The following is an 18,510-nucleotide window of genomic DNA, read 5'->3' on the forward strand; positions in this document are numbered from 1 at the left end:
TCCAGTTCATCATGTTTTCTATGTCTGTCATTGATGCTATGATCCTCCAAAGACTTATGCATTGGAGTGGCTCCATTAATTACTTACATGCCTGAAGTTAAGTGAGTCTTTGAAGAATCACGGCCTTAGGTTGTAAACATTCCAAGCAAATGTTGCCTTAGGGTCTTGTCGGTGGTCAAGAACAGAGTTGCTCCTCATTACAAAAATATGTATAGTATAAAAAATACACGCAATTCCAAAACTGTATAGTAAATAAAACTTTATTTCATCTCAGCTCCTGCCAGATTAGCATTGCCAGTCACAGATCAGCATATGATACAGTTATGTATTAACTATTTACAATTTACAGTAGTGTATTTCTTCTCCAGAAAATATAAGTACAAAAGCTAAGAGTAAATACATGAGGTACTAAAATTTGGATTTATTGTAAGCAAAAGCTTAAAGAAATGGCCTTTAGCAAACAATCAAAAGATCAAATTGGAAGAAAATATTCAAACAAATGGCCTAATTCACCAGGAATCACCCACTAACTGCTACCCACCCAAAAATGTATTGCACAATTCATTCAGTCAGTCAAGAAATCAAAAATAAATAGAAGAGATAACCTGTTAAGTTCAACTCTTAAAAACACCCAGTGAAACCTGTACTGAGATACAAGAGCGGGGCAAAGTCTTTCTAGGTTACAGTCTTTTTTCTCCCTTTTAAAAAAATAACCTTTAACACAAAATAGAAGACAGTATTCAATACGAGGGGGAAAAAAGACTCCTCACCAGATAACCACTGATTAGCATCTCTTCTCAAGGCAGTTTTAACGATATTCACGGTCCAAAGTGTGTGTTGATTTCCTCAGTCTTACTGCTCCATTTGGGACCCTGAATAATAGTTTTTCCTCTTGTCCATTCTCAATGGAGAACAGAGATATGAATGTATTTCTAAGCAGCATTGTCATAAGACCTTACTATCACCATTTCTTCAAGATGGTCGTAGCCATGACTAGGGAGGAAAAAAAAAAAGAAAGTAAAGGCAAGTAAATGAATGTTACATTGTGAAGAGAAAATTACAAGCACTTTTGGTATTAAAATAAATAAATCAGGAGAGCAACTGAATCTGATTGCTGGAGAAAAGCAACAGGAGACAGAAGGAGCTTGGATTTGAGGTCAGGCTGAATGACTCGATTTATTCTGTGATCTTGGGCAAGTAATTCACTTTCCGTATATTTCAGTCAACACAACTGAGAAGATGAGTAAAAGATAAGACCCCACTGGAAACTACATACTGCATCTGAGCGTCATGCCTAGTTAAGTAAAATACAAAACTGAATTTTATAATGAGACAAAATGTTATTCCCCCTTCTTTCCTATCAAGACCTCTAGTTAAAATGACAGGAAAGTAACAATACCCCACCTCAAAACAATTCCTGCCTTGGCCAATCATGGACATAAATCCCTTCTAACTAATCAAGAAGTGTACATCTCACATTTGCAATGCAGTCAGCATCACCTTGATCATAAGTTGTCTGGCGGCAAGAATGTCATATTTGGGGGGCAATAAACTGTCAGAATCCATTAAAGCTTTGAAAAACGAGGACTGCACAATTTACTCTTGCAATGAGATTTTACTAGATTATATAAGATTTACATGTGCAGGCCTCATTTACGTTAGGAAAATGACCTGTTGCTGACACCATGGTCAGCATCAAGCCCCTTCTTTGCTCCTCCTAAATGATGCTGAAAACTGTTTTACTGATAGAAGGGACAAAACAGAAAGAGTAACAGGGATTACATCTCAATCACGCTTTCTATAATGGGGTTGAAAGTAAGTTTAGCCTGTCGATACTGAAACCTCAACCATTTTCAGCCATGGCAAAGGAAAAGTCAGTTGACGCTAATATCCCAGAAAAGTAAGGACCAGGAATAAAAACTGGGCGTAGAATGCAACATTTAAGAGAGTATGAAATAAGGATAAGAGTAGAAACTTTAAGGACCGGTAGAGAGGAACAGACTTCCCTCTTTATAGAACTCAAAGATATATTCTGCACCTAAGTTGTGTCTGGTTTAAGTTTTAAGAGAGAAAAAAAAATTAAAGCAAGCTCAGCATGTCCCACAGAATTTGTTTTGAAATATTATACATTTTAAATCAGAGTGCTAATCAGATTAGATTATGTAGAAAGTTGTGACTATTTACCTCCATGTCCTATTACTGTGGATCATTATTGTTTTAATTTTTACTTTGAGTAGTCTGATGCACCCTTTTCATTGTAAACCAACCCAACCACTTGGTCTCTAACACTAGAGCTATTTGCGCACAGGTTCATTAATGAAGCCAAACTAATTTGTAACAAATTCTGTAATAACAAATATTGTGACATCCCCAGTCAAAAAGGTCTTTCCTCCCCCTCTTTGCTTTGTCATCTCGTTACCACCAACCCATGGCTCTGAAGCAGCAAAATACTAAAGTACGTGCTGAACTTTAAGTAGGTTTGAAGTTTAATTTGAAGCCAACTTGAAGTTAAGCACAAGCTTAAGTGCCTTACTGGATCAGGGCCTATGTATGCAATATTTCATTTTAAGTATTTTATTAAATTAGGAATCCTTTTGAATTTTATATGGCATATGGATCCATTTTAAGCACCAAAGTAAGTGAGCATATTCCAGTAATTTGACTTACCTATTTGCTTATTCAAGTAAGAAGCCCAGAAAATGATAAAAGCACAAATAGAATAAAGCCAAGTTAAATATATTTTATATTACAGGCTGTTTGATTAAGAATCTTTTTCTACTCCCTTTTGACATATCTGAGGTTTGTACAGCTCTGAATCAGTATCTGAAAAGATGCAAACTGTCCTCTGATCAGAAAATATATTAATCTTGAAACTGAGGCTTACTTCTTACAAACTTAACTTTGTAAAGCAAAATAAGATAAACAGTTAGTTTAGGGGTAGATTACGAGCTTGTCGTGCAAAGAGCATTCCGTAATTATGAACAAAACCAGGGAGGAGAGAAATAAAAATCTAGTAGAAGGATAATTAATCACATGCTATAGATTTGACCTTCAAATAAAACACAATACACATATTAGGCTTCACTCACCCACATGCTAACTAAGCACAGACTGATGGGAATATTCAGAAGATACCACTGCGAGGTGAGGTAAACTACAAAGCCAGGAAGAAAAACACCTTATTGGAATATTTTATTAATAGCACAAATTTGAGCTCAGTGGACATCTTGTGCTTACATATGAGGCTGAGAGGATTAGACAGAAACAACACTGAAGTAAATACTAATGGTACAAGGTCAATATCCCAAGTCAATTTATCTGTGATTTGTTTATAAAAAGTTTCAGGAGAAACTCTAAGATATATGCCCATTGTATAGGTAAGGAAAAGATCAGGCACTAAAATGGTAAATAAAACTGAGAAGTATCCTTAACTTACTACAGTGTAAATGTGTTTTGCTACTGAAATAAAACAAGTTGACAATTTACACTTTTATAATCTGTAAATATTTCAGGCAAAAGTTAATAGGAAGATCAGATTTTTCCTTATCAGACAAATCAAAGCATTCCAGACTTGTTTTAAAAATGTACGTTGATGCTCTAATTTAGACAATTTATACCACTAGAAAGGAAATTTAAGTGTTTAATAAATGTTTTTCAAATACCACCATCACTCTATTATGAAATAGGGAGAAGCCCTACATCAACTGATTATTAATAATAATATGCTTGGATAGTTTAGTCTAATCCCAGCAGCCTAAATCTGTTTATCTCTTACACACAAGTACATCAAAAAGTTGAGTAAATATCTAAATAGGTGCTACTCCAGGCAGAGTAATAAGCTAATAAAAAGAATAACAAACTGGTTAGAAATGTTTAATTTTGAAGGCTTGGGAGGTGGTTAAAAAGGTAAGAGTTATTTCTTTTAATATTCGATTAAATTACCTTTGAAGACAAGCATGGTGCTAATAATTTCGGACAACAGGGTGCAGATACTTTCAGTGCAAGGACTGCTGAGCTGGGAGAGGAAGTTACACTCTTTTTGTTTTACGAGTTTCAATAAATATTTGGAGATTGGGATGGACTGGCCAAAAGTCTTGTCTGGACTAGAATACTTATCAATACCAATGTTGCTTTTACATTATAGTTTCCTTCAAACAAAACACCTTTAACACCCCTTCTAACAAAAATCTATAATTTTGCTTCTTGTGTTCAACTCTATGTTAACAGTAACTGAAGATTTTTTTAAGTTTGCTTCAAAGAGGTCAACGTGTTTGTGTGATTTCGTAAAGTGAAACATACAACTACCTAAAATAATAATCTTATCTGTCTCTAAAATGATCAGAGATAGCCAAGACCAGTAGAGAGAGAAGTAACAAGACCAATTGGGGAAGTACAAGCTACAATAAATTCTTAACTATTTATTTTACTGGCCCACAAAAACAGGAATGATCCTACTGAGTTCAGATATTGTGTAGAGAAAATATTTTCACAGCCTTTCAATTAATAAAATGCCTTTTACACTTATAAATAACGATCGTGCAAGGAGTGCTTTTTCTGATTAGAACTAGATCTTGCTTCCCTGAGAGCATAAAGTACTCTGCTCCTGGTCTTGCAATTCATCTACTTGGAAATCTTTTTGTAAAGCAAAGCACTCCTCAATTCCTTAAATAACTGAAAATCTAGCCCTGAGGAGCTATTAAAGACACTAGTATAGTATGAGTTTTATTTTGTCCCCCAGCAAAATCTAGACTTCTCTATGCTCACGTGACATATCCCATAATGGGAGAGCTGAGCAGGCTTTCCATGTTTGTTGTCAATTTAAAAAGGCATTCTACTCAACATCAAGGATGCATCTATACCGGCTGTATTCATCGCTTTTCCCCCTCTGCTGTTCTAGGGGAAAGCTCTATCAGCAGAACTTTGCTATTGTACACCAAGCAAAGCCGAGTAAGCACAGGAGTTGTTACCATTTTTGCTTTTAGTAAGGACAGATGGCACAGTGGCAAAAATGCCTACACACTGGCTACAGAGTGCTCCCATTGTCACTATCACCAGTGGAGCTGCTCCAGTACTGGACCAATGGCGGGATGTATTAGTGGAGACAAGGCCCTTACTTTTTTCTTTTGTCATAAACTCAAGCCTTCTTCTACAATGGGAAATTCTCCTGAGGAAGGGAGGGGTGTTAAACAACCAAGTTTCACCCACCTATGTCTAGCAGCCCAAGTTTATATGTCCAGTCTACTTATAAGGCTTACCAATGGTCGAGCATCTTCTCGTTCTAAGATCTTCTGAGTTTGGTCGGCTGGGAACTTCAGCACTGTGGTTATAACCTTTGCCATTGTCTAAAGAAAAAAAGTGAATGGTCGATAAGTAACTTAACATGCATAAAAAAAAGATTAAACAGCTGTTTAACCGTTACAAATTTATTCATTTATCCAAGTGCTGTATGTTTTTAGTAATGTCAATGGAAGCCATTGCAAAAAGAGTCAGACATGCACATCTCATTTGCTTGACAGATGGCATGTTATGTGAATTTTATGGAAGAATCTTCAGTTTATATGATCACAAACTGCTGCTTCCAGACAACAATATAAGCTCAGTAGTAAGCACAAAGCTCAAACACGTTAACCTCTTTCACAAAATGGCATGACTGACTACTGCTGAAAAAGATTCAACCCTTCCGGAGATCTCTTCCTATAAACCATCTAATCTGTATGTCACTGCAAGATACATTTTTGTAGTCACATGAAATAACGCTCTACAACTCAACTGCATTCACATCAGCCTGGCATCTTGTAAAACAAATCCAGACGAATAAGCTAGTGCACAAGCAGGTTCCAAGATTAACTGCAGAACTTCATTTGTGGAAACTTTATTGACAGGTGTGTAGTACGAGGCACTGATACAGCAAAGTGCTCTGACGTTCTCTTATGAAAGGAGTCATAACTAGAAAGCATTAATATTAATTCAGCTTATAACCACATCTGTATGAGTTAGGTAAGAATCACCTCTATTTTGTACGTGGAAAACAAAACAGAAAAGGTCATATCAATAGTTACACATTAGGTGGCAGAGCCAGGATTACAGCTCTCATTTGAATGTTTTAGCCACCAACATACTCCCACCTGAAACAGGACCAATGCTTCCATTGTCATTTTGGTCAGCAACAACAGAAGGTAAGGGGGAAGAAGGCGTAGGAACATGGGTGAATATAGGTGGTCAGGTGGTTTCGCAGGAAATGTCAGCTGCTTTCCCACATGCTGCAACAGCTGTAGGTACAGCTCTAGGAGAATGTGCTATGAGAGTCATACTTGCAGCTCTCACACAATGCATTGGTGACAAGATTGCTGCCCATCTACTGCTATTGTTTCCCACCAGCTCCGCACAGATCACTGCGCGAAGAGGAGACAGCAATAACAATAATGAAGCAACTGGAGGACATAATTGACCACAACCATCATAAAGGTGAAAGGGTAGTCCAGATTAATTCATCTCATGTATATTTACATATAGCTTCTACCTAGCTATAAAGCTGAAAGAATTCCCCTTGCTAAATGTTCTGTTCAATCAGCTTAATTTAAGCTATTTACCATTCATGATTCAAACTCAGACGTTCTCAGACTTCATCGCACCATGACCCCCTTCTACCAACAAAAATTACTACATGACCCCAGGAGTGGGGACCGAAGCCTGAGCCCGCCCAGCCCCGCCACCCCAGGCAGAGGGGCCAAAGCCGAGCTACACTGCCCTGGGTGGGGGCCCAAAGCCAAAGTCCAAGAGCTTCAGCCCCAGGCGGAGAGCTTGTAACCTGAGCCCTGTCATTCACATTTGAAGCCCTTGGGCTTTGGCCCCGGGGTTCAGGCTTCAGCTTTGGCCCAGGCCCCAACAAGTCTAATGCCAGTCTTGGCGACCCCATTAAAACAGGGCTGTGATGCACTTTGGGGTCCCAACCCAGTTTGAGAACTGCTGAAAGATATTGAGGAACATCTCTGATAACATAAATCAGCACCAAAAACTTTTCTAATTTCTCTTGTCAAACCCCTCATTCACCACTTAAGACTGAAAGATCACGAAGCAATGAACTTGGAATGTACACCCACACTTACAGGACAGCTACCTCTGAAGCCCTCACTGTTAATTTCAACAGGACACAATGGTATGCACAAGTTAAAAAAATATACATGCATTGCAAATACTATATGAAAATACAAATATGTACATGCCAAATCAAACAAACGTTCTTAAAGCCTTCTTTCTTGAAAATGTATGTTTTGTAATTTATCACTAGCATTGCCTTGAAATTCTTCAAGTTCTTGCAGTCACCAGGGAAATTTAGAAATAAAATTTGTTCAGGTCCATATGATTGCAAATAGTGTGAATGAAACTTACAATCACTTTGGAATTTAAGACTATACGCTTTACAAAGTATTTACCTGATTATGCCTTTATTACCTTGACTATATTTTTCTAGAAAAATCCAGGTGAAGCATCATAATAATCCCTACCTTTCATACCCACATACACAGAAAAAAGTTCTAATAAAATAGCTGATTGTTTACATTCCTACTTCCTGCCAATTCTTTCAAGGAGCATAGAGTATTTACAAATGTCCTTGCGAATAGACAATATCTTAAACAGTTTCATGAATGGATATTTCTTAAAGATATCAAGGCACTCTATAGTTGAACAATATTGCTCCTCACAAGCAGAACCCACAAATTTCACCACAAAGCTGCATATAACTGTTCCTTACTGTCACACAATTCCCTATTTGTTGCTACACGATTCAGTATGATTGCCAAGGCTATCCACCTGCCATGCTTAAGTGTACAAGCCAGTAACAGTGAAAAATATGTCTAGGTTCCCTGAGAGCTCTGCATGCATCTAACTAATTCAGAAATACAGGCTGGAAATCAACAAAATCTGGAATTATTATGACAGACCACCCTTCCATTTCAATATTTGCAAAGCAGCCTCTGTAACCAACACATGAATTGCACACATCGGAGGCAGACAAACAACACAGAGATTGGCATTTTGACTCTAGAACAGACTCCAAATTGTATACTGGAATTGTGAGTCTCAGCATCTGTAAAAGCAATGCTCTAGATTTCTGTAAGAACTGGGCTTTTACCGTGCTTGACAAACAAAACTTCAACACAATGTCCTAAAGATGCAGTATAACTATATTTGGTTAATTCAGTTATTCACATGGTAGTTAAGAACATTATTTTACTGCACCACAGAGTGTGCTATGCATCTCACAGTACAGATAAACTTAACAAGGTGCATTCCCAGAAAAATGTACACTGTAATTTCACATGACACAGTAAAGTGGCACGAGATTAAGTAGGGTAGGAAGACAGTTAAATTACATTGGTTACTCAAAGGTGTGTGTAGTGTGACTGAACAATTCATTTTTGTAGTTTGAACAAGTACTTATACATATGAAATATACATTATTAAGTGCACATATATGAGATATACATTTATTTATATAAAATAAAATGTCTTAGATAATTCACTTAAGATCCATTTCTATGTTGGTGTTCACAAGGTGGGATTTGACTAACGGCTTGGCAAACCACTTAGTGGAAGCCATTCCACATAAAGGGATGATATGCAAAAAGTGCATAGGTGATTATGAGCAAGGTGAGCAATTTGGACACTGTGTATCATTAGCAAAGTGGTGGTAGGTTGCAATGTGGAAATGAGACTAGGTTAATTAAGTAGGCAGGGGGTGTTATGTAGCATTATGAAAGTAAGCACAATTTGAATGTGAAGCAGTGCATAAATTCTAAGAAGGGGTGAGCATGATCATATCAATGGGCCAAGAAGATCTTAGCTGCGACATTATCGGGGGGGGGGGGGGGGGGGGGGGGGAGTGATAGAAGTGGCAAAGAAAGAGGAAGGTGAGGTTGCAGTAAAAAAGACAGGGGATGTCTAGGGCCTGGATGACATTTTGCTGTCTGGATACATATAAAAGATTAGATCTTAGAGATGTTGCAGATGAAAGGGAGGTAGGAATTGGATACTGCCTGATATGAAGAGCAGATGAGTCAAAGATGATTCCTGGGTTGCAAGCCTGGGTGACAGGGAGGATGTTATCAACTTAACAAAAAATGTGAGGTGTGGATTTTGGAGAGAAAGAAAAATTAAATGCTTGGCCATATTAAATTGCCTGCAAGCCATCCAGAAGCAGCGGTCAAAGAAACCAGGCTGAGACATGGGTTTAGATGGAGGGAAGCCACACAGGAGTAGGAGAGAGATTTTTATCAGCATAGAGTTCATGGTTAACGCAAACTGAATAGATGAGATTTCCTTGCAAAAGGGTATAACTACATGTACTTTCTGAAGCACAAGTGAGGAGACAACTAGAACATGGCTGTGTTTAATGAGAATGTCAGGTTTCATTCGATTTTTACCTTACTAACAGTTTAATTTTCATGGTTAGCTTTCAAACATATAAATCAACCCCATTCCTGCTGTGATCTGAATTGTTAGAGAGGAAAGCATGGGCTGTCCCAGAAATTTATCACTTCTTTAAATTTTGTGTATGCTCTGTTAGTCCTGCTACCTTGATTCTTTGGTGCTAACAGACAACCAAATAACTATGAATACTAAAGAAAGAGCACAGACACTTGCAAAAAGTTGCATTACAATTTTCCATCACTTTTCAAATCTAAAAGTAGCTACCAAATTTTTAAAACCTTTGAAAATGTCTCTCTCCATTCATTTATTTGAATTGAATAAAATGCCTCTCTCAATTAAAATAAAAATAATTCCTTCTTAAGCAAGTCTAAGAGCTAGACAACACTTCAGCGCAATTTATTTTCATTTTGGATATGTATACAATCTTAGAAAACCACCTCCAAGAATGGCTTCTAACTCTGTCTTTGGTTGTGAGAGGATGCAACTTTCAGAAGGTGGTTGTTTTTGTTTTGTTTGTTTTTCTAAATGAAGCAACTTGCACCCCGAATGGAAGCCAGACCCCTAAAATCAATCTACTTTAATGTCTATATAGTAATGCAGATTGCACGGCCCATGAGAATTTTGTTCTTACTTCAGATCACAAGCAATATATATGGCTATTCACTTTTACTCCCACAACTTCTGTGGTTTCTTCCCTTCCTAGAAAGATTGCTGAAACTCAGGGCTAGTCTACACTGGCAACGCTAAAGCGCTACCGCGCTTTAACGTGGCTTGTGTGGTCGCAGTGCAGCATTGGGAGAGAGCTCTCCCAGAGCTCTAAAAAACCACGTCCACGAGAGGCGTGACTCCCAGCGCTGGGGCACTGTCTACTGAAACTTGCTGTGCTCAGGGGGGTGGTTTTTTACCCCCCTGAGCGAGAAAGTTGCAGCGCTGTAAATTGCCAGTGTAGACAAGCCTTAAGCTTAGCTTTAATGTGTTACTACTTCCAAACTACTCACATTTGCAATTTCAAAGTCCCAATTTAAGTACAGTGATATTCTGGACACTTAACAAGAAACAGTTTTAATCAGTAACACACGTAACTGAAGCCTTACTAGACACAGTTTAAACGTTAAAATTAGTCTAGAGATGTTTCAAATTAGGCTTCATTGAATGCAGACACGTTAATCAAATTGCAGGATTTTTGTCTGGTTCCGTCTCAAAGCTAGGCTGAAGTTGCTTTAGCGGCTTACTGTGCTTGTTTGTAAAATGTCAAACCACACCCATTACATCCAACAATACACTTTAGAACAAATATGATTCATTTAGAATTCTAATGAAATACTGAGAGCTGCAGTGCTTAACATTATCCCCATCTGAAAGATGTAACTGGAAGAGTGGATTATAGATTATAGATAGCTGTATTTAGCCCTAGGAAGGAAAGATTTTCATCTAAATAATACAAACATCTTGCTTAGATGATAAAACTTATGACATTATCTCTTTCAAACGAAACCAATTTCTACATATAGCTACTCACACTAGTTACTCAGAATTTCAACTGAAGGAGGATTTCACCAGCTGACATTCTACACTGAAAAAGTTGGCTTTCAGTCACTCTCTTCTCTTACTCAAAATACCTCAAAAAATAACAAAAACACCACCCACAAAAGATTCATGCCCTTGTGAAATAGGGTACTTGGGGTTTTGGGGAAGATGCTTCTGAAACTTCAGAACTAGTCACAAGATATAGTTCAATACAATAGTTATTGCTGGAATTTGGTGTCAAAACAACATCATAAGGTTCACAAGAAAAAAAAAACAAAACACAACAAAGATCTATCATTCAAACTCCGAACAGGACTGAAACCCTGTTCTTTACACACTATCTGCTACCGTCACGGCATTCCATTAATAGCAAACACATGGTGATCAAATCCTACACAGCAAGAGTGAGAAATTCAATTCTAATCCAAACCACATGTCAAATCACAGCATACAGTATTCCATACCTTAGTCTCACGGCCCATCATATATTCAAACAGCACCTTCCTCAAGTATTCAAACTCAGTAGGCTCTCCAAAGAGAGAGACATCAGCATGGCAGAGATTCCCATCTGTGTAAACAAAAATAAGACTATATTTATTCTGACAGTCACTCATATAATCCAAAATTATTCTTACTTAGAAAATGACTGGAATACAATATAATCAAGTAGAGAAACATTGTATTAATCTGAACAATTGTGTCAAATGCCTAAAATTTAATTGTAACTGAATGTACAATATTACAGAACATCTATATAGAAGATATTCAATTACTTCTCAAGTTTTTTTGAATACATTCCTTGATCTTTTTTCTACACCAACATACAGCAATAGATACATTTAAAACAGAGTTTGCTTGATTGCTGCTGCTACCTTCCTCCCTTCCAATTAAATTCAGAAGCTTGTGTCAGCTCATCTGAATCAAGAAATTACCCCAGTTTAGTTGCTTACTTAAAAAATCTGAATAAATACACAGGGTAAATTGGTCTAATTAGGATTCTTAATCTTAAGGGTCTCGAACAAGCTTTTGTAGTTCTGACCTTACTGGGAGTTGGATTAGTCAGTTACCTCACAAGATCAGAACTCTATATACAAAGGTTTTATTTAGGACTGTGAATTAATTGCAGTTAACTCAAGCAATTAACTCCAAAAAATTAATCACGAATTTAAAAATTAATCGCGATTAATTGCAGTTTTAATTGCAATGTTAAACAATAGAATACCAATTGAAATTTATTACATATGTTTAGATGTTTTTCTACATTTTCAAATATATTGATTTCAATTACAACACAGAATACAAAGTGTGTGTACACTGCTCACTTTATTTTTTTATTACAAATATTTGCACTGTAAAAATGATAATCAAAAGAAATAGTACTTTTCAGTTCACATCATACAAGTACTGTAGTGCAATCTCTTTATCGTGTAAATGCAACTTACAAATGTAGATTTTTTTTTCTTACATAACTGCATTCAAAAATAAAACAATGCAAAACTTTAGAGTCTACAAGTCCATTCAGTCCTACTTCTTATTCAGCCAATCACTAAGACAAATAAGTTTGTTTACATTTACGGGATATAATGCTACCCACTTCCTATTTGCAATGTCACCAGAAAGTGAAAATAGGAGTTCACATGGGAATGCTAAACATTCATATGCCCCTTCATGTTTCGGCCACCATTCCAGAGGACATATTTCCATGCTGATGATGCTCTTTAAAAAAAAAATGCGTTAATTAAATTTGTGACTGAACTCCTTGGGGAAGAACTGGTATGTCTCTGGCTCTGTTTTACCCCATTCTGCCATACATTTCATGTTATAGTAGTCTCGGATTATGACCCAGCACATATTGTTCATTTTAAGAACACTTTCGCTGCAGATTTGACAAAACACAAAGAAGGTACCAATGTGATATTTCTAAAGATAGCTACAGCACTCAACCCAAGGTTAAAGACTCTGAAGTGCCTTCCAAAATCTGAGAGGGATGAGGTGTGGAGCATGCTTTCAGAAGTCTTAAAAGAGCAACACTCCAATGCAGAAACGACAGAAGCCGAACCACAAAGGAAAAAAAAAAATCAACCCTGTATTGGTGGTCTCTGACTCAGATTATTAAAATGAACATGAGTTGGTCCGCACTGCTTTGGATTGTTATTGAACCTGTCATCAGCATGTCCTCTGGAATGTTGGATGAAGCATGAAGAGACATATGAATCTTTAGCACATCTGGCACTTAAATATCTTACAATGCCTGCTACAACAGTGCCATGTAAATGCCTGTTCTCACTTTCAGGTGACATTGTAAACAAGAAGCAGGCAGCATTATCTCCTGCAAGTGTAAACAAACTTGTTTGTCTGAGTGATTCGCTAAACAAGAAGTAGGACTGAGTAGGATCTAAAGTTTTACACTGTTTTATTTCTGAATGCAGTTTTTTTGGTACATAATTCTACATTTGTAAATTCAACTTTCATGATAATGAGATTGCACTACAGTACTTTTATTAGGTGAATTAAAAATACTATTTCTTTTGTTTTTTACAGTGCAAATATTTCTAATAATAGTAATAATATAAAGTGAGCACTGTACACTTTGTATTCTGTGTTGTAATTGAAATCAATATATTTGAAAATGTAGAAAAACACCCAAAAATATTTAAATAAATGGTATTCTATTATTGTTTAACAGTGCGATTAATTACAATTAATTTTGTTTAATCACTTAACAGCCCTAGTTTTATTTTATACAGATGATATAGTAAAATTGTGTAATTTAAAAGGGTAAGCAAACAGGCTGAGGAAGTGGAGATGATGGGATGGTTGAGAGGCACACAGAATATATCTCCAGTTTTTAATATTCTTTCCAATTACATCTCCCTCCCTGATAGTACGATATTATTTATATTATCAGAGTACCTACACGCCTCACTCATGGATCCCACGGTGCTAGGTGCTGTACAAACAAATCAAAAAGATTGTCCCTGCTCCAACGACCTTACAACGTAAGTGTAAGATAAGATACAACAGATGGATACAGATAAATCAATAGGGGAATACAAGGAAACAAGGAGACAATATTGGTCAGTGTGAAAGACAGTGGTCTCTGGAAGCCAGCAGCCTAACCATTGTCAAGTTTTTTGTAGGCATCATGGCAAAGGAGAGTTATAAGGAGGAATCTGGAGGAGGATAACAAGTTTGCTTTATGGATGTTTATGAAGAGCACCTCCCCAGCATGAGGGGCATGCAGGAGAGCATAATGGTGCTCATTTGAAAATGTAGTAAGTGGGTGATGGAGGCTGATATCATTGACTGATGGAGGTGTGAACCAACATCTCAACAGTGAATGCTAGTGGATATGTACTGAAGGGCCTTGAAAACGAAGACAAGCACTTTGTATTTGATGCAATAGAGAAAGAGAAGCCAACAGAGAGATTCAAAGATACAGCCTAGGAGAATAATCTTTGCAGCAACATTCTGAATAGATTGAGTGGAGGAAAGAATGCATTTGTCAAGACCAGAGAAAAGGATGTTGCAGTAATTGAGATGCAAGACAATGACAGCCTGGATAACCATTTTAGCTGTGTGGATGGATTGGAAATGCCGTATCTTAGAGATGTTAACAAAAAGAATCTGCAAGATTTAGACATAGAACAGATGTGAAGACCTAGAGAGAGACCCAAGGTGAAGAGGATGCCCAGGTTATGGGCCTGAGTGACAGACAAGATGGGGTGCTGCCCACAGTGACTAAGAAAAGAGTGCGTGGGAAGGAAGATTCTGAGCTCTGTTTTAACCATGTTGAGCTTGCACTTACAGCTAGACATCCATGAGGAAATGTCAGAGACAGACTGAGATTTTAGTTTGCACAGAAGGAGACAGGACTGGAGTAGAGAGGTAGATACGTGAATCATCTGCATAGAAATGGCAGTTGAATTTGGATTTGTGGACAAGATTACATAGAGACAAGGAATAAAGAAAGAGACGGGATCAAGGACAGTGTTCTCTGTCTCTTCCAGTTCCACTCTAAACCCTCTGCAATCTGGCTTCTGCCTCCATTGAAACTGTTCTCTCCAAAGTGTCTAATGGCCTCCTCAAAGCCAAAGTTCAGAACCAGTACTCCATATTCATCCATGATCTTTCAGCTGCCTTTGACACAGTCCACGATGCTCTTCTTTGAAATCTTTACCTCCCTTGGCTTCTGTGACTTTGTCCTCTCTTGGTTCTCCCCTATATCTCGAATTGTTCCTTCAGTGTGTCCTTTGGAGGATCCTCCTCATCCCCCACAGAAAGTTGGATGGCGGATGAGGAGGATCCTCCAAAGGACACACTGAAGGAACAATTCGAGATATAGGGGAGAACCAAGAGAGGACAAAGTCACAGAAGCCAAGGGAGGTAAAGATTTCAAAGAAGAGCATCGTGGACTGTGTCAAAGGCAGCTGAAAGATCATGGATGAATATGGAGTACTGGTTCTGAACTTTGGCTTTGAGGAGGCCATTAGACACTTTGGAGAGAACAGTTTCAATGGAGGCAGAAGCCAGATTGCAGAGGGTTTAGAGTGGAACTGGAAGAGAGGAACTCCAGCCAGGGATTGCTGACAGCATGTTTAACAAGCTTAGAGATGAAAGGGAGAAAGGAACTGGGATGCTAGCTGGAAAGGCAAGTGGTGTCAAGGGTGGATTTACTTGTTTTTTATGATGGGAGAGATTAAAGCATGTTTGTATTGTGAGGGAAAGAGACAGAAGGAGAAGACAGAGGTTGGCATGAGAGTAGGCATGAAGGGGATAAGGAGATGGGATGGGTCGCTGATGCAAGTGGAGAAGTTCAAGGAGGAGAGCAGTTGAGAAACTTCTGCACCTGAGAGAGGGAAGATGACGACATGAAAATTATAGAAGGGGGAAGGTAAGATCATGTCATATTTTGTCAACTTTCTCCTGACAAAAAAAAGAAGTCAAGATCTTGTGCAGAGAAAGAAGTAGAGGCAGGATGAAATAAGGGTTGAGGAGCAAGTCAAATGTGCCAAAAAGGCAGCTGGGATTGAGGACATGCATTCAATTAAGCTGGAGAAGTAGAACTGTTTAGCTAGGAAGATGGCAGAATTGAAAGAGGACAGAACAAATCTGCAGCAGAGGAAATCAGCATGGTCACAGAATTTCCATCAGAGAAGCTCTGCAGCGTGACCACAGGAGCAAAGGAAACTGCTCTTGGGGGCTGGGGGGGGGGGGGGAGAAGGAGGGGGAAGGGGGAGCCAGGGAAGGGTGAACTTTGTGATTAAAGAGTTGGGCAAAAGACTCAAGGGTGGAGGAGAATGAAGAATAGAGAGTATTAACAACCATATCAACGGAAGAAAGGGAAGAGAGGGCTGAGAGCAGACAAGGAGTCATCAGTGTTGACGGACTGAAAAAATGACAGAAAGGCCAAGTGACAAGGTGTGAGGAAGGTGGCTGACGAGCAACGCTGAAAGAGACTAGATGATGGCTGGAGAGGGAGAACTCAGCAACAGATATCAAAGAGAGAGCAATGCTTGGTAAAGACCAAGTCTTTAGGTGAACAATAAGAGCTGAACGAGGCTGCAGGTTGGCTGAAGAGGTGAGGGTGAGCAAATGTGCAGCTAAAGAGTCAGAGGGGCCCTCCACATGAAAGGTGAAGTCACAGAGGATGAGCGCTGGAGACTGAGAGTAGAGGAAGAGAGAACCTGAAGTCGAAATCAGAGGAAGGCTGATGGGGAGGAGTTGGATGAACAGCAGATGGCAAGCAACATGGAGGGCGAAAGGAGAGAAGAGTCTGATGCAGTGATGTTTGAAAGAAGGGGGTGGGGGGGCATCAAAGCAGCAAGAATGAAAGAGAAGCCCAATAACCCAAATCATGGTCTGATCCAGGGCAGCACCTTTGTAAGACCAGGCAGCTGCAGAAGCAGTGTCAGATGAAGGGATCCGTGAGAGCTAGGAGCTAGAGGCAAGATATGAAGAGGATCACAGATGACAGATCTTTTTAGATATGGAGCAGGTGTTCCAGAGACAGCAAAAGAAGGGGAAGGTGCTGGGGGGCAGAGAAGGAGATGGGCATGAGATTAGGAATGGTGGTGAGAGAGGGCAGATGTAATGGGAGGTGGAGAGGTGGGGATAGGTGAGGGCTGAGGCACATGTCACCAGAGGTGAGGAGGAAGATATGGATGTGGGAGCTACATTTGTGCTGACGGAAGGAGGGGGGAAGATTGGGTGGAGAAGGGAAGAGGAGCAGGTAGAGCTGGTTGGAACTGGTTGCAACGGTAGCCAGGAAGGGGAAAATGGAGCCACGGGGCAGATGAGGGCATATGTTATGATGCAGAAGAGGGGTGTGGCAAAAGCCACTGGAGAGTGGCAGATGGGTGATAACTTTCTTAGTCCAAATTTATTAATTGTGTACACGTGGTCATCTATGAATTCCTCCACAAGACTACTATAATACTTTCATTTTCCATATGCTCACCATCCATAAAGAATAAGGAAACCATCTTTAGCAACTCAAAATACTGATCAGAATTAAAAAGAAGTCTTTATTTAAAACAGCTGTTCAGTGGTTTCCCTTCACTGTAGATCTGTCAAAATTCTCTATCCAAGAGATTAAAGCTTCTCCCCTGATTAGAAATAGTATAGTGACCAGCAGCTCAACTACTATTTAAGTGTCACCAGACCTATAGGCTTTGTTCTTTTTCTAGAGAGTCAGGGAGATCACTTTACCCACATCCTATTGGTCTGTATTTAGAATCAACTGCAGACCTTATATGTTGGCAGCATCTTCATCTTCTCATTACAGATATAAAATATTTCTGTCTAGACCTATAAATCATTTTGCTTTCAGATATTTCCCAAAGAAAGTTTACGTTTATACATTAATGGTAGAAGTTCTCAATCTCAGTGTTGTTACATTCATTAGCAGTATTTTCGTATTCCTTCTCTACTCAAAATTTGCTTTCTACTTAGAGTACTTTTCTTCTCCAATGTAATAGTTTCCTGGCTTTAATCAATTACAGAGCAAGTTACTTATAATGAAAGGAAAGATATGTGCCAGATTGTCTGGATTGTGCCTCTTGTGATCCATTTCAAGCACCATCATCTGTATAAATCTGACTCAGCATTTTTAAAGTATTACTTCATTTGGAGTGAATCCAAAATGTACAACAGCAAAATCCATTCAATTACAGTAACACAATTACCAGTTATGTGTGTTTATGCCATACTGGTATAATCATCATTAAAATCAAGTATGTTCAAAGTACAATATATTTTTACACCGTGTTGGGGTGCACATTGTGTTACAAACTTTACCTACTAATCAGTAAATCTTTAAAAACTAGATATAAAAAGATTTAAGGGAAACAACAAAAATCTATACCAAGAAAGATAAAAGACTAGAAAATAAAACTACAATGTATTGTAGACTGAGGATTAGTCTAACTACGATATATCAATATAAGCACTATTACACGAGCATACAAGTTTGGATGTTGTACTGCTTTAAATATATCCTTTTCTAATCCGATACAGTAATAACAAAGGTGTGCTTAGACCAGACCTAAT

General features: G+C 38.4%; 1 protein-coding gene across 15 annotated transcripts in view; it reads right to left on the reverse strand.

Moving 5' to 3' along the window:
- Nucleotides 1-244: 244 nt before the first annotated feature.
- The window catches only part of GOLGA4 (golgin A4), a 104,592-nt gene continuing 86,326 nt past the window's right edge, over nt 245-18,510 (reverse strand). For 11 of the 15 annotated variants that reach the window (XM_043540654.1, XM_043540656.1, XM_037890101.2 and 8 more), the window contains 4 exons: nt 11,424-11,527; nt 5,256-5,342; nt 3,090-3,154; nt 245-993 (listed from right to left, as the gene is read on the reverse strand). In XM_043540654.1, the coding sequence (XP_043396589.1) occupies nt 3,125-3,154; nt 5,256-5,342; nt 11,424-11,527 (221 nt within the window). In that variant the 3' untranslated portion in view covers nt 245-993; nt 3,090-3,124. Of the gene's footprint in view, nt 994-3,089; nt 3,155-5,255; nt 5,343-11,423; nt 11,528-18,510 lie in introns of those variants that run through there. The other 4 variants (XM_043540655.1, XM_037890099.2, XR_005223957.2 and 1 more) reach the window with 3 other exon arrangements.

Source organism: Chelonia mydas, chromosome 2 (genome assembly GCF_015237465.2).
Source record: "Chelonia mydas isolate rCheMyd1 chromosome 2, rCheMyd1.pri.v2, whole genome shotgun sequence".
NCBI lineage: Eukaryota > Metazoa > Chordata > Testudines > Cheloniidae > Chelonia > Chelonia mydas.